Below are 23,184 nucleotides of genomic sequence, written 5' to 3'. Positions count from 1 at the left end.
CCCCCCCCCAGCCGCCTGTGATTGACACTAGTGCTCTGAGAGCAGTTTCATCTGGGTGTTGCAGTTGTTGTGTTCAGGGGAGGTTGGTCAGTAAGGAGAGCAGGAGCTGTGTCACTGATGCAGCTTGTCAGTGATTCACAGAGATCTCTTGAAGTGCCCTATTTTTGGAAACACCATTTCCAGATAAATGCTTTTCCAATTCCAAAGGCATTTTGACATGCTGGGAAATAAACCTCTACCTAGCTGTGGGTTTAAGTCACATCCCTAACATTCTAGAAAGTGCTAGTCATTTGATTTTATAATCCTTTCTATGAATTATAATGATGGTAAGGACCAAATAGGCTTAGTCCTGTGCTGCCACTCTATCCAGACACATAACGAAGGCAGAAAAGGCACATTTAGAAACTGAGAGCCCCTTGATGTGTCTGGCAAGCTTAGCTCCGAAATCCTCAAAAGAGATCTGTCTTCCTTTTCCCTCTAAATTTAGATGAAGAATTTTTACATTCTTGGAATAGAGAAGGAGAAAGGTGGAAACTGATAACATGGTGTTGAAAGGAAATTGTAATGTTTTCAGCTGCAGAACAATTTTCTGTGTGGCTTCTCTCTGAACGTGCGTAAGCGTTAGCTGGTCCACCTGCTAGCAGCCTGGTTTGCGTGTGCGAGTTAGGTTAAGAACTTTAAACTCATGTCACCTTTTCTTTTTAGGCATTCAAGCCAATGTTTTAGGGGCCTCTCTGTCTTCTACAGGACCAGGTAGAACTGCTTTGCCTAGGGCTTTTGTAAGCAGGACTTTGGGGACAAACGGGCTTGGGTGTGGGTTTATTTTTTCCTGCCTAGCACATGTAAAAATGTTATTTCTCTTTCACTGAAAGAGAAAACGAGTTTGACAATTCCAGCTCTTTGTAGCTTGTTGGCATTTCTGAAAAGATACCAGGCAATGGGACTTACAGATAATTATTGCCACAAATAATTTAATCTGGATTTAATAAGGAAGTCACTCTTTTTGACTCACCATTTTTAAATGTCAGTAGTGGTCGTCTGTAATGGCTCACCCCAGCAGTCCAGAGTGCTTGTTATTAAGGACTTCTGCATTTTAGATTAGTGTTTCCCACTGAGAAATTTTAATTCCTGTTGCCAAAGAATTCACATATGCATGTATGATTAGCAAATCTAAAGGATTAAAATAACAGTGTAGCAGGGTTAATACACTTCCAGGCTATTGTTGTTACCTCAGGTACCACAGCACACACACTAAAAAAAAGGGGCTCCCACAGCTGTTGCTCATAGTTAAGAAATCTGACTGTGCTAACGTTGCTGAACACGGGATGCAAAGCTTTTAACATCATTAAACACCAGCTTTTTGCTTCATCACTCAAGCACAGTTCCTCTGTTTGCATCTTCATCTGCAGAAGTGGTTACACCGTGGGGATTTTGTGAGATCTAAATAAGCACTCTGTAATTATGCACCCAATTTGAATAGCTATGGGTTTGAATTGAAACCACTAACTGTAAAAGGCCAAACCTCAACTCGTTGAGCAGATGAAACAGATTTATTTGTTCAAAAATTTGCAGCCAACATTGGACATTTCTCCATCAATCTGTGCTCTCCTGGTCTGGATTATAATTTTGCTTTAAAACAGTCATTTTGCACAGACATAGGCAAAAGTTTAAGTTCTCTTTGACCTTTCCTTGCAAATGAGTGTAACTGGCCTAGCTACCCACCTCATGAAGGTCTGGAGCTCAGCTCTGTGCTTGAAATTGCTTGTAAATGCCACTCTGACATGTGCTGTGAATGTATAAAGCCTGTTGGAATATGTTGCAAGAAATATCCTTTTAAGAATCTAATGAAGTTTAAAAGATGGGGAGTATTTACCATAAGCCTGTCATTGTAGTGAAGAAAAACCTCTTTACAAAATGGTTTAGTTGTTAGGATTTTTTTTTTCCTTTAAGTTGGAGGAAAAAAGAAAACTAAAGCTCCTTCTTACAGTAATCTGTTTTTCTCCCTTTTATTTTGTTTTATTTTCTTATCTACGGAAGTCGTGTAAGCAAATTTCTTTGCCAGTGCTAAGGATTTGTGTGATATTTTTACAAGGTGCGGGTTGTAGAATGTTACACATTCATTTTTAAACAGTTTTGCTCTCTGATATGAATGAAGCACAGGGCAGTCAAATGTCACTGGAAGCTTAGCAGCTCACTTTTCCTGCTTCTCTCCATTTTCTTATTATTAGCTGTGTTTGCAAAAGAGGAGCCTCTTATGTTCCTGGATTTGTTAGTGTTTTCAGAGCAGGCAGTGTCTCTGCTTTTGACAATGTTTTTGACATCTCCTCAAAATGAGAAAAGCCCCATTTTCCCAGAACAGAGACATTTTTGGACATTTCTAAAATACCTTCAACAGTTAATTTGCCCAGCCCTTCACTGACTGTCAATCCTCAATGCAGTTTGGGTGTGTGTCAAAGTCTAGTGGAGGCTGCTGTCCTCATGGCTCTGCCTGGGGCCAGGGCAGAACTTCTCCTGCTCTCAGGTTGTGCAGTCAGGTCACATTCTCCACTGCAGCACTCAAAGAAGATCCCCAGTACAGGTGTCTCTGTAGGATGGATGCAGACATCCCATTTACCTCCTAGTGAGAGGTTCTGGTCACTGCCCCCATCCTGTGCCCTCTCTTCTTCCTGGAGTGTCTGACACCTACTCCAGGGGCTTCACCTATGCCATCCTCTTCAAGGATGGTGTAGCACTCCTACTGCTGGGGTGATGCAGGTTTGTGCAAGTTAAGTTACTGGGAGGGACAGCTAAGCTCAAAGACTGGTATCATGATATTTATGGTGCTCCACAACAGTTAGATTAAAAAGTTGTGGGGTTTCCTTTTGTGTGGTTTGCCATGTGCTCTGCATGTCTGACCAAGTGCGATAATCGTGGTTTTCAAAATATTTTGTCATTGCTGTGTTTTTAATGAGGGAAAACTGACCTTGATTTCTCCCCTCTTCAAAACACCCCAAAGGAAGCTAGCCAAGAAGCAGAAGGAGACTCAGACCAGCACGCAGAGGGAGATGGGTCCTGTGGCTACTTCTGACAAGACTTCTACCAAACTCAGTGCTGTTCACAATGAAGAAGCTTTTTCTTCCAGCTGCCAAGATGTTAATGGATTCAGTAAGTTTAACTTGCTTGCAATGGATATGTCCCCCTTGGAGAGCTCTAGGTTCTTAAAAGGACCTATTCCTATGGGCACAATACTGAGGAGCTAGGAATGACAGTGATAGAGATCATTGCAAAAGCTTGATAGAAACCAGTTATCTGAAATGTCTCTGACACTGCCCCTATTATAACTGTCAGAGAGGTGCAGAGCATTCCTTCTGACTCTAGATCTACTGAGAATAATTTATAAAGTCTGTTCTAATAACTACATCAGACAGTCAAAAAGGCACATTTATTTATTCTTCAGAAATAATTTTTTCCTTTGTGAGTAGAAGACTCGAATCAAATCATGTAGCTGACTTGTAGGATGAAATAACATTTTCTGTATGAAATTGTTATAAAAGAAAGCATGGTCTCCTGGTTAGAGAACTGGAATGGAAAGACAGCATTTATTCTTTTGTCTGTGTCCTCTGTTTCTTCTTCACATGGGTTCATTAAAGCTAACCTTAGTTAATACTTGCAAGCCACTCAGACCTCTGTAGCTGGAAGAGTTTTGTGGGTAAAGCAGCACAAAGTCGTATTTTAGCCTCGCTAGATCCAGATGGAGTGCATGGTGGATTGCATGGTGGATTTGTAAACTTTTTTGTGTTCAATAAATTATAACTTAGACACTCTGGGAATGTCACTCCTTCTTTTGACACTTAGCCTGCTAGTTTGAACAAGGAAGAGCTCTGAAACACAAGTATGTACTAAAACTCTTTTGCCTTTCTTAAACATCTTTAGTGAAGTGGTTTTTTCTCCCCTAATTGCTGACATGGGAGTGCTTATGGTACAAAATGTGTTTTATCATTGAAACCCTTCTTTGTCGTCTCAGATTGAGTGGGACAGGCTGAGTGAATTCTTCTTTTCCCTCTATCTGTAGGTCATGTCAAATTCCATCTGCATGTGTTACTACTGCCACTCTGTGTAACATACCTGTGAGACGGATAAATAGGTGTTTGGGACTGTCAAGGCTAGCCGTGAACACTTCTCTCTGATATTAAATTGACTTGAGTCAAGATCTAATTTTCTCAGGTGCTGAGTAGCTATATCTCCTAAAGAGACAGCAGGAGTTGTCAGTGGTTCATATCTTTGAAAGATGGGATAGCAGAGGACAGCATTGTAACAGACATCCTAGGAACAGCAAAGGCAGCTTGGTTAAATTGTATGGGGAAAATGGAATTTTTAACACTTTCTTCAGAACTGGGATTTTTAAAAGTTTGGGTTTGTTTTGGTTTTTTTTCCAACCAGAAATAAGAGATGAGCCTGTAATGTGACCTCATTTTTTTTTTCCCCTTAGTATTTTGAGACTAATTAAAACAGCTGAGTCATTTACTTGAAATGGCAACTATAGAAAATGTTTTATCTAATTTTGTAAAAAAAGCATCCCTCCAGGTTTTCTTTCTTTTTTTTTTTTTTAATGAGTTAGTCCTTTGCTTGTCTGACATCACTGCAGATTTGATCACTGCCTCCATCTATAACACAGCCTGAGTCGAGTCATGGGCCAACTCTTTTTTTCCCTTTTTATATACATGAGAAACAATTACCAGTAAGCCTTCATGATTTCTCCATATTTTTTACTGCCAGGTCCAGGTCGCTGAGGTGTCTGAGGTAAGTTTTCTTCTGTGCAGTAGCGTGCACATGCTGATACAGGAATTTTATGGGTAAAAGACTTTATTTAAAAAAGAAAAAAATTGCCTTAATAGAGTTTAATACTTGAGGGTTTTTATACGGGCCTACTGTAACTTTTGAATAACCTTCCTGCTAATTAATAGAGTTTTACTGGGGATTATCCCTCTGAGCTTTTGAAATCAGCTGTCTATCTTAACCAGTAGTCAAGTTCCTTCTTAAGTTGTCCTTTTGCCTCCCAACAGAATGCTAGGTAGTCATCCTCTCCATCTTAACCCTCAGGTATGGGAGCCCAAGTTGGTTGTAGCAGTGACATGGAAATACCCTTCTCCTTTTTGAAGAAAGTCCATACAGTCATAGAATCATGGAATGGTTAGGATTGGAAGGGACCTTAAGGATAATCCAGTTCCAAACCCCCTGCCATCATCAGGGACACCTTCCACTAGACCAGGTTGCTCAAAGCCTCATCCAACCTGGCCTTAAACACTTCCAGGGAGGGGGCATCCACAACTTCCTTGGGCAACCTGTTCCAGTGTCTGACCACCCGCACAGTGAAGAACTTCTTCCTAATATCTCATCTAAACCTCCCCTCTTTCAGTTTAAACCCATTTCCCCTTGTCTTGTCATTAACTGCCCTTATGAAAAGTCCTTCCCCAGCTTTCTTGTAGCACCCCCCCATGAAGAGAAGCTGTGTGTTTCAATCCCAAGATCACCTTGCTAGCTCACAAAAGCAATAAAATAGAACAAGACAACTTGCTAAGTAGGAAGCCTCACAATTATTGAATGACTTGCAAATAAGTTTATCTCCAGTTGACAGTGTCCTTGCAGAGTGTGTGTCCTTCCCTGCAGTTTTTCCTTCGTGTCCCAGTCATTTAAATGACTTTGCAGACAGAACAAATTCTTTGAGTCCCTATAGAAGCTTTTTTGGAACAGGCTGCCCAGGGAAGTGATGGAGTCACCGTCCCAGGAAGTATTTAAAAGACATGTAGATGTGGTGCTTGGGGACATGATTTAGTGGTGGACTTGGCCGTGTGAGGTTTATGGTTGGACTCAATGATCTTAAAGGTCTTTTCCAACCCAAACGATTCCCTGATTCTGTGATAGTCTCTCCAGCTTGGCCACTGATCTGCTCCTACTGCAGGAGGACTTTTGCTGTTCTCAGGTGACCCTGTCTGCCCTCCTGCTATATTCTCCCTGTTTGCTGCCTGTCTCGCTGCCTTACAGCACTGCCACTGCCACCTGACAGGTCCAGCAGCTGTAAAAGGTGCTGCTTGACACTGTGCTTCATGAAGGACATAAAAATGAGCAGCTGCCTCTCTGCTTATCAGCCCCTCATTTTCTGAGGAGTTGTAGACCTGGCTGTTCTTACAGGCAACACTGATAAAAGTATGCAGTGTAGTAACAGTGATTCTTTCACCACTGAGTTACCATCCTCCTGTCTCTGCTGTTGGTAAAAATGCAGGTTACTTCACCTACTCTATCTCAATGTTTTTATTCTCAATATACACTCATGCAAATGGCATCATCCATAAAGTGATGCTGTTTGGGTGCAGTGGAGTCCTTTGCCAAGACCAGTGCCGTGCTCAGGAGCACACAGTCCTGTTGGACATTTGTAGTTTTGGATTTTGTCATTTGGCAGAGGTGTTTATTATCCAACGTAATTACATTCTGGAAGATCTGTAGCCTCTGTGCTGGAACAGGGAGACCTCAAGTCTTGCTGAAAGTGGAAGAGAAATGGACATTTATCTTTCCTGGCTCAAAGCAAAACTCCTCATCCCTCTTTCCATTCTGTGCTGTTAGTCATTATTCAGACAGAACTCTTACTGGTACATACAGGAGTTTAAAGTGAAGAGATTTTATGGACATCATATGGAATAAGAATAGGTGTTTGCTGAAAAATGGATGAGTCCATGGCTATTCCAGCTTGTCTGGCTTTACCCAGGGATTATGTGGAGATGAAGCAGGCTCATCATATTTGTTCATTTTCTCAAGTGTTTTGCTTTTTAAAAAATAAAAATATAGCCTAAATTCATTAAATGTAGATGATGGTTCTTGCAGTGTTGGAGCCTACTCCTCATTTGGAAAGCAGCAGCATTTTCCTCTGAGTGGCACAGCTCGGTCACGTGTAGTCATTGATTCAGTGCAGGGTTATTGTGAAACAGGATAACAAACTGGAGACAAGATCCACCAGGATCTGTGCACTGACCAGGAAGGTGTGCAAGGGGTTGTCATTGCACATAAACTGTGTGCAATTTGTCAACCCATCCCTGGGGAGAGGCAGTCGTGTATCATCTTGGCAATGACGTACTAACGATATGTCCTGCACGAAGGAACTGCTCGTCTGCCTTTGCAGTGCTAAAATGCCATGGACCACCAGGCTTGTCCAGGAGAATGCCATGTCACCAGCATAGCCATCTTGACATCCTGGGGGGGGAGGTTTCTGGCAGGAACTGTTTGATTCTAAGGATTTAATCTCTTAAAATGCAGCCAGTTTTGCTAGAGACTGACTTATTAGGGTGTGCTTAATTTCTGTGACATCTCAGTTTGGGAGAAGACTGCTTTCCAGACAATCTTCAGGAGCGAGACTGTTACAGGTTAGGTAGGTAGCTTTGATGTTACAGGCAGAAGCACAGGTTGAAGACAGCCTTTGGGAAGCTGCAGGGAACTGAGTTTTGCATTAGTGGTCACTGCGCTACAGTTACCAAGTTAGTGTGTTTTTACTAGTGAGAACAAGGAGATAAGAGGAAAATATAGGTAAGTGGCACTCAGAGTGTTAAGGATCACTTTTAACCAAGAAACATCTAAATTCACACCTTTCCATATCCTGCATGTTTTTATGATGAATGAAATGCAGATGTCTTTGTATTTGCTGTAAGTCACAACAGACAATTACATCAAGATCTAGTTCTTATTCCTACCCTATAGGTAATTTTCATTCTTAATTAGGTTACCTGCTAAATGCAGTCCAAGGAGTTGTAGGATTGTGACCATGAGAAGTTTTCATTAGTGAAAAATTCTAAAATGAATTTAAAAATAAAAAATAACCCCAAATTTCATCAAAGGCATAAAAGGAAAAAATAGTAAAATCCCTTTTACTGGTTTTCATGCTAGTTTGGGATTTTTGTGGGGTTTACTAGTTCAGAAAAATCTTATAAAAAGTAAGAGAATCATTTTGAGAATAGGAAGGAAGTCTCTACCATTCTGCTTGGGTAGAGGGATTTGTGTGGCCTCACAAACCACTCCAGGGAGTACAAAGAAAATTTTAAATGAAGTCTTAATCTCTACCCTGATGTGAAATCCTTTCTGGAAGTGTTTCCTGCTGGTGTTTCCACACTAGTGTCTGTAAGAACCTCTGTTTAGGAAGCAGCATTGTGTTCGCATATCTCATTGTACAAGCCACTACCTGATTGATTTTGGGAATGAGGTCTCCAAAGTTTTGGGAAACTTGCGTTTTGGTGAGGTTTTTTTTTTTTTTTCCCATTTTTCTTCTGAATCTAGAAATCACCTCCTTGTCTCACAAATATGGTTTATTTTGTAAACCTCAGCTGGTAACATTTCTAATGAAACTCACTGAAGCGAGGTGTAAATTTTAATCTGCCTAATTAATTTATCGTTAGCGATTTCTGGAAAGGCTATATGGCCCCATGAGTTCTTTTATACTCCCAAATTTCAGAAAATCTGAGTCCTGCTCCAAGCTCTGACTGCTGACTTTCTCTATGACCCTGGGCAAACAAATGGTTTTTTTTAGACCTTATTTTATATATTTTCAAAAGTGGCCATGTTCTGAGTGCAGTAAGAGGAAGGTCTGATTTAGGCTGACAAACACAGGGGAGAAAGTGTGAGAGTCCCCCCAAGGAGAGATGCTTTATGGCTTGAAGGCAGCCGGGGCAGAACGCCAGCAGACTAAGCTATAAGAAATTTGATTATTTTAATGTATTTTCAAGCAGTGTAAGTGTAAAAATATGTCGGGAGAATGCAGAACAAGAGTGAGTTCATTTACTAGATTATTATAAACTGCTCAGGAGGTAATTCTGCTGACTTTATGAAACTCCCTAGACTAGTGACTCCTCTGGTTCACCCCATAGAATAACTTGAAATTTTTAAGTGGTGTTTGCTCTAGAGATACATAAATTGCTTCTGAAATTACTTTGATGTATACTGAGTTTTATCTACTTCTATTGGATTATGGAATAGTTTTTCCTGTGTTATCTATTGTCATCTTTTTGATGTACTGAGATTTGTATTAGCTTGTTTCCCAACATTTTGAGGAGATAAATAAATGCCTTTAACTCTAAGAGTGAATGCAGCATGATAACAAAAGAATATGCTTTCAGAAATGATGGATTACCATAAGAATGTGCATGTATGCTATTGTGGATATAAACCAGTCTCATAAATTTTTTATCAAGAAAAGAATCTACTGTGAAGATATTGAGCCCTGCCTCCTTTCCATAAATATTTTATTAATATGGAAATAATTTGTGGATTCTTGTCTAGAGAAAGCTACTGCTTTAACAGGAGTAAACAGGGATGCTTGTCTTGCTGAAAGAACCCAACTCACAGGGGAAAGGATTTTAGGATTTGCTATGAACAGTCCTGGGTTGAAGAAAAAGTCCCTTGTTATCTTGTATTGTTTTAACAAAAAATTGCTACCCTAGCCCTGTGTTTTTGTCATACTAGTGTAAATTGTGTTTGAGCAGGCTTATTTTACTGTTAACACTGCATTTAATTTTCTGTAGTTTGTATTTTGGGGATCATTTTTAAGGATCTTTCTCCTAGAGACAAAACCATAAGTTTGTTCCTTTGGTTATAAAAAGATATCTAGAATATAGTCCTATATGTGTATCCTGTATAGGAACACATTGATTTACAGTAACTGTAATATTATATTTGGGGTCTGGAGTGCTTATATTAAAGAAAATCCATCATGATGACAATGTAATAAATGTAATATGCATGTTGAGATGAAAAATGTAATTCATTTTTATAAGCTTTATATATCCCATATTACTGTATTCTCTGAGGAACATTCTCCCTGCGCTCTTTCTCTCTCTTAATATATGTCTAAAGTCTTTTCCTTATGTCTTTCCTACCTAGCATCACCCTCTCCTTGTTCATTTTCTGTCCAAAGCAAAACCCTTCAGAGCAAATCTTTGTTGAATTCCTACTACTCAGGTACTAGTGCCAGACTTTCTTTTATTTCTAAAATTTCTTTGCTTTTTTACGTTTCCCAATATGACCTATAGACTGATTCTTCTGAGTGTGAGATACAGCTAACCTTGTTTTCATTTTTTGTAACTTTTTTTCCTATTGACCTTCTGTTGATTTCCATTGATCCGTGTCGTGTGGGTGAACGGAATTCCATCTCAAAGTATCATCAGACACTGTTCCATCGACCACGCTGTTAGGTAAGAAGACAGGTATGGTGTATTGCACTTCATTGGAGAGCGAACGCACTCAGTGCATCTTGAAACTAACTCGGAGAGGACTGTTAAGTGACTGGGCTCCAAAATCATAATTAATCCTGTGGTCATGTGTTGTGTTAAGTGGAAAGCCTTTTGTTTTATTCATGCTCTGTTACTGTTATTAATTGATATTTTATTTTCTTTTAAAGGAAGGAACGGTTCAAAAATTAAGGTTTAGGAATTATATCAAGTATTTTTTGTTTATTTTTGTGAATGGGATTTGACATTCTGGACCAAATTCCCACGTGCTGCATTGCCTTTGGCTTAGTTTTGACTCATGCAGGGGGGTTGTGCCCGTGCAGTTGGTGTAGAATCACAGAATGGTTTGGGTGGGAAGGGACCTGTCAAGGCCATTGTGTCCAACCCCCTCTGCAGTGATCAGGGATATCTTCAACCAGATCAGGTTGCTCAAAGCCCCTTCCAACCTGACCTTGAATGTTTCCAGGGATGGGGCTTCTACCACCTCTCTGGGCAACCTGGGCTAGGGTTTCAGCACTCTCGCTGTAAAAGATTTATTCCTTATATCTAGTCTGAATCTCCCCTCCTTTAGTTTAAAACCATCATCCCTTCTCAGTGAGGCTCAGCTAGGTGTGCAACAAGACTTGTAAATATAAGTGGGGATTTGCATGTCCAAAGCAGGTGGGAACTTGCAGTTTTGGACTCAGTTGCAAGTGTAAGGTTATTTGGAGATATCAGAGGCTGGGTTTGGCATGTGACCCCACCTCATTTTGTGTAGGCTGATACTTAAATGCTAAATATTCAAGCAGTTTGATATAGGTTTGAGAGAATAACAAAAAGGCAGGTTCTGGGAGGTGGAGGCTGTTCTCTGGCTGCTGGTAACTTTAGAGGGAGGTGTTAGTGTTCAGCATCTCTGAAAATTAATTTTTCTTGTTCAGATGATAAATAAAGCATCCAATGTGCAGCTCTTAGCTTTTGGATTTTTATAAAAAATATGTTTTTACAGTAAGTTAACAGAGACAGTAAAATTGGCAGAAACTGTTAGCTGATAAAAGAAGTTATCCAGAAACTTACTGGAGTTGTAGCCTTGAAAGTGAGTAATAACAGCCTACAACTTCAGGCTCTCCCTGGAGGATGCTGCCTGCGTGTGGAATTTGAAGAAGGCAATTCCTCTGCTGTGAATCAGAAAGATGATGTGTGGTTGATCAGAATCTAACCAGTGGTATTTATCAGACTTGTCATTTTGGATTATCTACAGTAAATGTTCACTTCCAGTCACGGTAATCTACCGTGGCTGCTTTAAACATTACTCTGAGCATGTTGAAGGCCCACAGTTAGACCAGGAAAAAATTACAACCAATGACTTAAGTGCCTTGGCTTACAGACTAACAGCCAGGGCACAGAGGCTTGGAGGGACTGCCACACTACACGCATTTATCCTGCCATCTATCAAAATGTTGATGGCAATGAATGAGCCCTCTTTATATGAGGTGGGAAAGAAAGGAGTCCTTTTTCCAGAAGGTTTGTTCTCATTTCCCAGAGACTCAGTGTTGTCAATAGAAAAGTCTAAAGGTAGATTTAGCTTTTGACTGTACTTTAGAAACAGAGCCCGGACCTGCAGTTTGCTGGAAGATGTCAAACTGCTCTCAGTCTGGTACTCAGCATCTGTGAAAACCAGACCCTCATTTGAGGGGCTTGTTTTCTCCCCTCTCAGTCCTGATAGTGAGAATTACAGTGTGAACTGCACACTTCAGAACCTGAAACTCAAGCAGTGATAGATTCAATCTGTACTTCTCATGGGAAAACAAAAGCCAAAAAAGCCCCAAAACTTGCAAAATCCCAAATTTTAGAGAGGAAAAAGAAGAAATAAGAATTAAACTGGTCTTGTGCTTATGTATTCAAAATTATTTCAAATTTAGCTTCTACTAACCACTAAATGTGACTAAGTTTCAAAATCCCTGTTTTACACATGGGTAATTAAGTACAGAGCACTTTTAAGACGTGATTTACACAGACTGGTCACCCACTCAGTTCCATTTGAATTTAACAGCCACAGGCACTGTAGAATTGAAGTAATTTCTATCTTGTGACTTGAAGACAAATTAAAACCTTGGTGTTCTGGCTTCTCAGACAGATTCACCAGATGTTGAATGTTGCTGTATGAGCAAAATAAGCTTAGTTTTTATTAATATTCATTGCTGGGAAAGAAAAAGAGATCTTAAAAAGGGCATCAGTCATCCCACTACCAAGATCTGTCTTTGGGCACTACCTGCAGTTCAGTGCTATTTGTTCCCGTCTGTTATGCCTTCTGCTAATAAATGTTCTGTATCTGCAATAGTGGATGACTCCCTAGGCTTAGCTGTGACATGGTTTGTTGATAATAAGATATAGGGGATTTTGGGTTTGCCTCTACCCTATCTCCTACTTGATTAATACTGTTTTATGTAATACATGTTTTTAGCTCCATAATTTTTCTCTCCCAGATGTAGACAAGTCTGGATTGTTAAATGTTTTGTACAAGCATCTTCATTAGAGAAGTGAATTTTTAATACTAACAAAAAAAGGAGGTAGATTTCCCGGTTTTTAATACTTCAGTAAGGCCCATGTTGTTCCAGTACTGTAAACCCTGAACAGGAGGTAGTACAACCTTAGAGGTTGTTCTTGGAGAAAATGTGCATGGCCAGTAGCTCTTGAAGATGTTCAACTGGTGTCATCAGGACAGTCTCTTCAGGGGAAACAGTGTGTCCTTCCCTTGCATCCATGAACATCTCCCAGCAGTGTGTGAGGATGTTTATCCTTGTTCTCATTTCACCTACTCAAGAGGATCCTAACAACAAAAGTCACTGCCTTCCAGAGAGGATAAGGACATAGTGCCTTGTAGCTCCTTGCAGATGGGCAGAACAAGCAGAGAAAACTTGCTGTGATGAAATCTTACACAAAAACTGGCTCGTGTTAGACATAGAAATTTGCCCTGAATTTCACTCTTCTGTAGCTTGAATGGGATTTTGCCTGTGTCTAATCAATCTGCTGCGGGTATATCCACAACCTAATGTCTGAAGAACTAAAAAGATATTAAGAAGCTGATATTGCTGCATTAACATGTGTCACCATTACTGGCTTTTTTAGATGTCAGGATGAGTTATTTTTATGCAATGGAAGCTCACAAATCAATGGCTTGATCTGTTCAGGTGTATCTGTAGCCTCTCAAGCCATGTCAGCCTCTAAGGAGCTGTGGGAGAGGCTTTGGCATCCGTTTGCTGGGCTAATGTTGGCCTGCAGCAGAATGCACAATGGTGGGGCATGGCCCAGGAACCTGCTACTTGAGCTGAAGTTCTCTTACATTTCTTTCTGCCTGCAGATAGTGATGTAGCTTGGCAATCTCTCTTCCAGTCTTGGCTTCTAGTTTTGTGTGCTGTTTTGAAGTTGTCAGCGGTTTTTCAGCTGTAACTAATGGATTGCTCTGTAAGGCAGGTATATCTGACAGCCTTTTTTTCCAGAGGCCCTCAGAGAGAGGTTTGAGTTGGTCCATGCATTTGAAGGGCTGCACTGTTACGCATGTACCCAGTAGTCATAGCTCACCTCACCAAAGCATCTCCTTACATCTTTAAAGGATTTTCTTCTATGCTAACTGATGAAAAAAAAAGGTATACAATAGTTTTTCTAAGTTTAGAATACAGTTGTGTGAGGTGTTTACCAAGCTGTTCTTAAAAATATCTTTAGAATCTAGAGAAAATTTTCTCCATCTTTTTTTTTTTTTTCTTTATTATGCATATGTAGCTTCTTTATATCCTTTGAAATTAAAGATGCATCCTCTGCTGTCTGTCAAACCTGGTGTCAGAAGGCTTTTTGTTAAGGAACGTGCCTCTTCCTAGTTTAGTTGATATCACTAGACAAATGATGGTTTAACTTCGGTTTGTCATACTACTGTTTGTATTGTATACAGCATATTATAGTTGGATATTTATCATATAATAAAGTCTTGATGCACACAAAAAAGCAAATTAATTTTACCAGCTTGCACCATATCCCTAGCGTAAGGGGAAGAGATATTAGCCATGCTCTAGTCATCCTTGGAATGTGTCAAATAATTGACAACCCTTACTCTAGTGTAGAGAGACTGGATATGTGTGTAATTAAATCCATCACAAACACCACTCAAAATATAATTTATTTTGTGCAAAGGGTGTCTTATCGTGTTACACACTTGCCAAAGCTAAGAGAATAAAAATATAAACAGATGATAGGCCTGTCATTTCAGACACAGAAGGAATTCATGGATGTTAAAGCAAAAGTTTTGAAAGAAACTTTTCTGCTTATACAAGATGACACATCAGTGCAGCATTGTGTTGAGTTGTTTGAGGCATAGGTTTTCTGGTCAGAAGGCAACTTCGTACTCGGTGTCCAAATACTTCTCTCTCAGACAAATACAACTATGTTTATGAAAGGAGGTGACATCTTTAAAAGAATACAAAGTTTTAATCCCCAAAGGTGCTTTGGATGAGCAGGTACCCTCTCAGCAGCCTTACTGGGATGTTTCACTGGGATCTGATCATACAGAGGCACTTCCAGGCTGGGAATCTTATTTCTCAGCTGCTCTTCATCTTATCTGTGACCCGTCTGGGGAAGTTTATCAAGTTTTTTCTGTGGAGGGAGACGTACTTATTTTACTTTCCTGAGTAGCAACAAAAGTATATAATACAAGGTGTTGTAGCAGCAGTCATGCAATAATATCTCACCCTCAGGGCTACTCCTCAAATGGAGAAAGATGTCACCTGCCTGGCCTCTGCTTCAGCTTTTCTCTGCATGCTGGACTCTGTTATGTTTCTCTTGTCAGAGCACGACCTCAGAGTTTACTTCAGCAAGTTCACGGTTATTTCTCCAGCAAAGAGGAGAGTTACAGAAGCTCCATTTCATAAGCAGGGAGAGTTTGTGAATCTCAAAAGTGGAGTTAACACTGTTAAATTTTGTTATCTGCAGTTACACCTTAACCAGATAAGCTGAGAAGCATGATGAGTTTCCCAATCAGGCTAGTTATGTGAGAGCCAGCGAATCATTGATATAATATCTTACACAAAATTTCAGGGTGTCCTGTGAACTCTTAGGCTGATAATGAAAGTACCAGCTTCAAGAAATCAAAATATCTGCGTTGGCCACAGACATCTTAGTATGGGGAGTAAGAGAGTCACACTAAAAAGTGTTAACCAACAAGCTGACAACATATTTTGCTGTTGCAGCTGCTGCTATTAGAAATGATCCTCTTACAAACAGCGTGTTTCCAGCAACATGCAGAATACCTGTTTTATTTACAGCTGCACAAAAAGAACTGGAAAATTGGAAATGGTTCTAGGAAGGAACCAAAGCCCTGAACAGCCTCCCTGAATGAGACTTCAGAAGCTCTCAATTGATTTACTTTATCAAAGAGAAACTGAAGAAGTGATTTATCAGTGCCTGCATGGGTCAAGTTTTCAAATGCTCAGAGGGCTCTTTAATCTAACAGAAGGTATAATAAGATTCAGTGCCTGCAAGTCAAAGCTAAGCAAAATCAAATTGCAATTAAGAAAGGTTTAGACAGCAAGGGTAATTAACCGTTGCCACAACTTTTGGAGTCAGAATGGACTCATCATCTCTTGAAATGTTTTAGTTTGGATTATTTCTTGGAACTATATTTCATCTTTGATATGCAATGAAATATGGTGGTATATGTTCCTATCACCAAAATGAGGACATATGACTAGAAAAAAGATGTGCTTATGCAATATCATCAAAAACACCTTGATGCATGATTCTGCACGTTTCATGGTTTCTGAGTATTAGCATGAATTATTTCAAACGTCTTTAAAAAAAAAATATCTATTTTCCTGATTTACTGTTCTGGCTGAAGACTCTCAAAAGGCACATATGCTTTAGCGGGACTGCTGAAACTTTAGTGACAGTCTTGGCCAATTTGTCCTACAAACTCATTCTCATTTGCAAAGGAATGGGGGCACGTTTGTGGGAAGGGGACAGAGAGAAGGGACTATGGAAAACTGCTGACTTGCCTTTAATCCAAGAATTAAAGCAGAAGTCTGACTCTGCCAAGGGGCTGGTATTTTTGTTGTCTTTTCCAGTAATAATGGTGCCAAAAGGAATGAGATGTTCTTTATAGCTGCAACCTGCAGGAAAAGCAAAGCCTGTTTGCAAGTCCTCCAAAGACTCTCTTGGTTGATTGTCCTTGTGAGAGATCAGTTTGCTGCTACCTCCCCTCCTACCCGCATTTTGAATTGTTCACAAAATTGCTGTAAACAGAACATCTCGAGGGAAGGTGTCCTGCCTTGTGTGAGCACCTCATTAACCATGCTGAGGTTCAGGCTCATGGTGTGATTAGATGGAGGAAGAACAATATGTTTCTTACATCAGGCTTTATTAGCAGAACATGTGAATGCTAGGCTTACCTCATACATAGCAATTTGTCTCCATGAAAGCCCCTCCACTCTTTACTTGGCCCAGATAAAATACTTGTGGAAATAACTGGCAGACATCCTGAGCTGGTGCCAACATTTGTTGAGTTTGGGTTTTCTTTCAGGTAGTGCAGAGGCTGTTCAAGATGCGTTTGTCAGGGATGTTCAGAGAAGGTGATCTTCTGTCTAGTTGTGTCATTCAGTTGAGAATAGGATGACCCAGGTTGTGTGACACTTTTTTAAGCAGAAGCACTTGGCTGGGTGAGAGGCACATGAACAGTGCGACACTATGGGCTGTACTGCGAGAGCTGTAACTACAATCAGTGGGTTTTGTACCATTTTTTATCTGTCTGACCAAAGAGACCAGAAGCTCAGTTGCCCCTATAATCTCAAAGATCCTTCTTTGCAGGTGATGTGCTGCTTGTAGTTCCATATTCACAACATGGGCACCTCCTTTGAGGGAAGTTACTCTGGAAAGGAAGGGGCACCACTCTTCTGGCTTTCACCTCTCCCGATGATACTTCTCTCTGAGAAGAGAGCCAAGTGTATCAGAATTAAAGGATCTGATGAAGAGAGAATTTAATAATTGCCTGCAAAGTAGATGAGTGATCTGAGCTACATTTTACAAGTAGCCTGTGCTCTGCATGTGCCCTTCCTGTATTAGCACTAGAACCGCACATTAGTTTTAAGACTCCCTCTCGAATAGGGATATCGTAATGTTTTTTAATTGGGGCTGATAAAAATGGCATTACTTCTAGGTTTCTCAGAGAAGCCAGTTGTGAAATTGGGTTTGTATTAAACCTAATGATGGAAAATTAAGCATAGTACGTCTGTTGGAAATGATCCACGATAAAAATATTCTCCTCTCCATTACAGGAGGTTAATAGGGAATAGGGGAGGAAAGATGCACTGGGAAAGTGAATCCAACTAGGGGAATTAATAAGCCTTGAAATTCCCTCTGTTCAGAGTTCTCACACTGTCATTAGTCGGGGCATTAGGGATGATTATACAAATGTTTTGGATGTTACTCTTCCTTAAATCCTGAATTTATTCACATTTTCTATCCGAGGGTTGCTTCGCTAGAGCCATAGCTCTGTAAATCTCTGAGTGTCCTGGGAATACGACTGTGTTTATGAGAACCTAGGATTCAGAAATCCTTAAATTCAGTAACCTAATCTCCAGAGCAGATGATCACTTTGTCCTAATTTATTTCAGAAGAAGCAGGATGTGTTCAGCATCTGATAATTCAACCACCAGACTGACTTATCTCACACTGGAGATCATCTTGCCCTGTGGCAGTGTCCACTGTTGGTGTGTCTTTCTCCTTCTCATAGTCCTGCAACTTCAAAACACAGCCTACGCCTGTCTTGATATCTTCCCCCTAATATACCAGCAAACCAGCAAAAGCTTTATTTGTCACATTTTGTCATGTTGTTGGTTTGCTGGCTGCTGGGAAGGCAGTTCTAATGCCCTCATCTGTCTGCTCCTGCCCAACTCTGCAGTGAAGGACAACGACAGAGATCCTGACTGCTTCTGATCAAAACTCCAGGGCGGTTTCTCAAGGATAGCACCATTCACAGTAGCACTCCAGCTGTATTTCTGCCTCACAAAAATCACCCTGAAATTGCAATTTGATTTATTTATTCTTTATCCCTTCAAAAACATGTCTGCACTATTGCTGACAAGGGGAAGTGTTGAGGCTCTTTGTCAGTAAGCTTTCTAAGAAACAAGCCTTGTGTGTGTGTTCTTAAGAGGTTTTTTTTATTAACTATCTGAGGGAGATATATTTTCTGTTTGCTAATAGCTTGGGTTTGGGTAAGACCAGAAAGAATTGGCCAGGTCTTTAAATATGGTCAGCTCTGGCAGATAATAAATAACATTTTTCATCTAACTTGGGTTTCTGTTGTTAAAACACTGTTGTGACAGTCAGTTGTTTAGTTATTTAAGCTCTTTTATATATATATATATGTTGTTCCGGGGAGACAAGAGGTTACTATTTGATCTATATAGTGATAGATATTTTTAAATTAATTTCTTCGAAAATAAATTTTGTAGGTTAAGTTTATGTCTCTGAAATTTAAGTTTCTTCATGCAAGATAACTATATTTTTTTGCTGGTTTATTCTTTCTGATAATATTATGTCTTTGTAACTGACATATAAATTTTAGGCCTGAACTAGCAGAACAGTTTAATTTTCCTCTAACATCCTGTGTGGCTTATTTGAAATGCTAATAATTTCTTTGCTATTAACTTAGACCCCTTTCAGTTATCTCATATTGTACACCCCAAATCCCACTTGAATATCTCACTCATCTGTATGTATCTTTCGGTCACATTCTTTGCAGGTTTGTGAAGAAAGGTACGTAATTGGATTGGAGTTGTCATGCAGAGCTCACCCTCACCAAATGTGCTAGTTGACTCTATGTGCTGTATCCTCATTAGCTTGATTGGCTCTTTATTCCATTTCCCATCTCTTTGGGTTTGTCTCCTTAACACAAAAAAAAATATTCAAGTGTGATTTAGTCTTTCTAAGCAGCTGTAGGCAAGTGTGTGTTTGTTTCCTCCTTATTTCTTTACTTTCTTTTTCCTGTACCAGCCTATGGGGTGGTGGAGACACAAATAAACAAACAAAGCAAGAATGAGAGTGGAAACACCAGATAGGTGAAAACTTGTTTTTGCCTCCCTGTCTTTAAAACAGACAGTAGCCATGGAGAGATGAACCAGCCAACCCTGACTATCCAGACCCACCCGTACCGGAGCTGCGAGCCAGTGGAAATGTCCTACCCCCGGGGACAGTTCCAGCCAGCCATCCGAGTGGCCGACCTGCTGCAGCACATCACCCAGATGAAGCGAGGACAGGGCTATGGATTTAAAGAGGAGTATGAGGTGAGAGGAACTTTGGCTCACATGAATAAGTAGAGAAGTTGTGCTGACAAAGGATAGATGCTTGGGAGGGGAGGATGATGGTTTTTAAGAGCTTCTTTTCCTTAATTCACTTACCCTCTTAATCTTTTCTTTCCTCCTTCTAGTTTCTGTTTATGAGGGTAGGATTTTACAGCACTAGCAGTCTTTGGTGGCCCTCTAGTCTGAAGAAAAGGTGTTTACTACAGCAGTAAGAAAATGGCATTGTGCTCATCCGTTAGCTTGTGCCCTCTCTCCCATAAAGAGCAGACAGTAAATATTTAACAGGTGCTGAACTCAATGAAGAACTTGGAGTCCCATAGTTCCTTACTTATCAATGTACTTTAGTGGAGAATAGTGCAAGCCAGGCTTTGAGAAAAGGAAGTGTTTTTGCCTGAGCTTGCTGGGACCTCCAAATACTCTGTAACAATTGATCAAATTAAATCACAGCATAATGACCTGAATGCAGAATTGTAAAGGCAAAGGCAGGAGCCTTGTGTAGCTTAAATGAAGGTGGAGTTGTCCAGTATGCTCAAACCTCTGGGTCAGAATATGTTCAGCTGATCTGCTCTTCCAACTCCATGTGAAGAGAGAAGCACAGAGTAAGCTGCAAAAACAAAAGCAGCCGTCTTCCCTCTCCAAGCTGGGATGACCAGGAGTGTAATCCAAACGACAAGAAGAAACATGACATTGGGGAGGAGCTGGGAGAGGAATATACATTTAGAGGAGAGAAAGCAGAAGAGGGAAATAGCATCAAACATATGTGAGACTTTGCTTTAGCAAGAGATAATTATAATGAATGTAGTAAGCTTGTGGGAAGGCAATAAGCAATTAATATGCATAGTGGCATTAAAACTACTTAAAAATAACATAACAGCTGTGAAAAAATAAGTTACTTAATGAAAAGTGCTCACTTTTCCACCCTGCAAGTAAGAGTCCATGGGGTTCTTATTGTTGATGCTGGGTTTTGCTGTAATTGAGAGGCAATCTTTTCCTGGTTGTCACTAGGGAGTATTTTTTTAATCAGATGGCATCAAAGACTGTAATAACAAATGTTTCTGGTAACTGTATGTTAACCAGGTCACTCATGCCCCACAATCAAGCACACTAATTAAACTATCAATATAAAGAGCTCTGTTTAATGTTGAAAAAGGGTAATAATTCTCTTAGGGGATTTTCTTAGCCCCCCCTTGGCCTCCGTTTCCATGAACAGCACACAAAACTACATTCAGCTCCATTACAGATGCCCTAAGATCTAGTTCTTGATGTTCAAGAAGAAAACAGGTGCTGGCATATATGTAATTTTCTGGCACTGGCATTGGTAATTATCAAAATAACACATTAGCATGAAAAATGTCAATGCAACTTTCAGCTCCACAAGTTCTGCTTTTCCCAGAAAGTGCTATCTACATACATATATAATGACGATGACATTATATAGATTTGCATATTTCCTTTCTTTACAAGAAATAGCCTGGAGAATGCCACAAGCTCTCAAATCACATGTGCTGTTCCACCCTTCAATCAGAGGTAATTGCCTGAAGTAGCAGTAGTTGTTTTCAATGGTGGAGTTTGGTTTTCAGAACCAGGGGTGCAGGCAGCACTTTAGCTCCAAACTGGTTTCACCTCCCACCAGCAACACCAGCAATGGGGGGAGGATGTCAAGGAACGTTGTAACTCCTGGAAGGTAGGAGGTTTCAGTTGGTTGGGGGTGATATCTCAGACTGGAATCTGGAGGAACATAAAGCTGCAAAACTGGCTTTGCAAAATGTTTTACAGAACGGTTGATAAAACCTTAAAAAAAGACTTTGATGTCTCTTTTAAAATGTGTTTTCATACACTAATATCAGTGTCACCTCCAAATATGTTTTTTTCTTCGAAGGAGCTGATTTTCTACTTAGTTTGCAAATTGATAGCATAAATTACAACCTGTTTAGTGACATGTTACCAAATAATTGTACTCTCATGAAAAATCACTTTGAATGGGGAGTGTCAGTCACATATGACAATCTCTTACCTCTGTACATTCTCATCTCCACTGAGTAGCCTGGAAATTGCATTCAATAGTTGTTTAAAATATACCTTCACTTACAGATTATTAGACCACAGGCAACATGTTTTACTGAGGGCATCTAGAAAAATATTTCTGGTGCTTGCATCCTGCCCGTAGCTCCAGAGTGTGATGAGAAGCAGGATGTGATTGTGTAAGTGGTGTCACTGCAGGTGTGAAATGGATGACAACTGTGTGTGTGTGAGAAAGTAGGAATCTGTCAGCACTTGCTGTGTGTGTGTTATTTTGGGTCTGCCTGCTGCACCTGAGGCCAAAGTGTGACTTGGCCCTTTTTTGGCTGCTGTTTCTGTTTAGCAATAAACAGGGTAGACCACAAGAGAAAAATAGATCACTGGCACTGGGTGTAGATAGCGCTATTTGGGATTAGGCATGGCTGTAAACATTTAATCGGGACGCATTTAAATGTCACCTGTTCCTTTTTCAGAACATATCAGCCCTGATTTGTTGTGAGCTGTGGGACTGGTCCCACAGACTTACTGCGAGCACCAGTTACTGGCTGAGGAGATAATGAGCTTAAGTATCCATACTCATTTTCATTATGATTTAGGATGTCACTGAAGTACATTCTACTGCTGCATTACTGAGACCGTTTAGTTATTTTGGATTTTGTGGTTCTTTCCTCAAGCATCTTAGTATTGAGAGTCTTCAGCTTATTGAAGTCACCTCTGGATTTTAACCCTTTCATTTCTGGCTGGTTAGACATCATTTGTCTGGTCAAAAAAATAGATCCTGTGGTCCAGGCTACGACATGACACTGCAAAATATTGTGTTACTGTCCTTGGATAACATTGGCTTAAGGCTTTGCTACGAACCACAGTGGGGAACTGAACTGGCTGAAATATTTCACTTCAGGTTATTTTTTTTTAATTTTTATTTTTTAATCTAAAGCAGTTTTTAACCCTGGGTCACAGCAGAGTTGTGGGAACAGTTTTGCCACCACTGCCACGAAGGTAGTGGCTGCAGGGAGAGGGCCAGGACTCTGTGACAGGCTTTGAGATGAGCAGCAAAGTTTTTAATTGATGTTGTTGCCTTTGGCAGCAATACTGCAGCATTGGGGTAGATCAGTGCAAGTGCATGATTGAAGTTTTCGATTGAAATTAAAAACAAAAAACCAAACCAACTAAATGCATCCACTGGAAATTTAAATTGGCTTGCAATAAACCTCGATTTAATGTGAACACTTTAGTTCTGTTTGGGTTGTGTTGCTTGGAAAGCTTGATTGAGATGAAGCTGACTTCGGGAGATCTATCCTTGTAGTTTCAGAAAGAAATTAGATCAATTTAGTTTAGAAAGCACCATTGTGACATAAGTTCCACTACTGGGAACATATTTCAGTATAAATTTTACAAAACTTCTCAAAAAGAAGAAAAGTAAGAAAAGCCTGAAAATCAAGTCCAGATTTTTGAACAATGAAATTTTACAGTTGTTAAATCAGAGAAAGAAGGGGGAGCATTTCCTGTGAAATGTGGATCAAATAGCGATGCCCGAGTGACCTATCCTGATTTATTATTGCCAATAGTGCAGAGAGAAATGGAAATATTAACCCTTTTTGCTA

The 23,184-nt window shown here is 40.1% G+C and overlaps 1 protein-coding gene across 1 annotated transcript in view; it reads left to right on the top strand.

Annotated features, from left to right (window-relative positions):
- The window catches only part of LOC104525053 (receptor-type tyrosine-protein phosphatase T-like), a 16,607-nt gene extending 12,805 nt beyond the window's left edge, over positions 1-3,802 (top strand). Inside the window, exon 3 of the mRNA XM_010168104.1 lies at positions 2,996-3,802. Coding sequence (XP_010166406.1) covers positions 2,996-3,239 — 244 coding nt within the window. The 3' untranslated portion in view covers positions 3,240-3,802. The remainder of the gene's footprint in view (positions 1-2,995) is intronic.
- Positions 3,803-23,184: the final 19,382 nt, after the last annotated feature.

The sequence above is a fragment of the Antrostomus carolinensis genome, unplaced genomic scaffold (genome assembly GCF_000700745.2).
Source record: "Antrostomus carolinensis isolate BGI_N321 unplaced genomic scaffold, ASM70074v2 scaffold15605, whole genome shotgun sequence".
Taxonomy (NCBI): domain Eukaryota; kingdom Metazoa; phylum Chordata; class Aves; order Caprimulgiformes; family Caprimulgidae; genus Antrostomus; species Antrostomus carolinensis.
The sequence above is the reverse complement of the archived record's forward strand: the minus strand, read 5'-3'. Positions and strand labels throughout refer to the sequence as shown.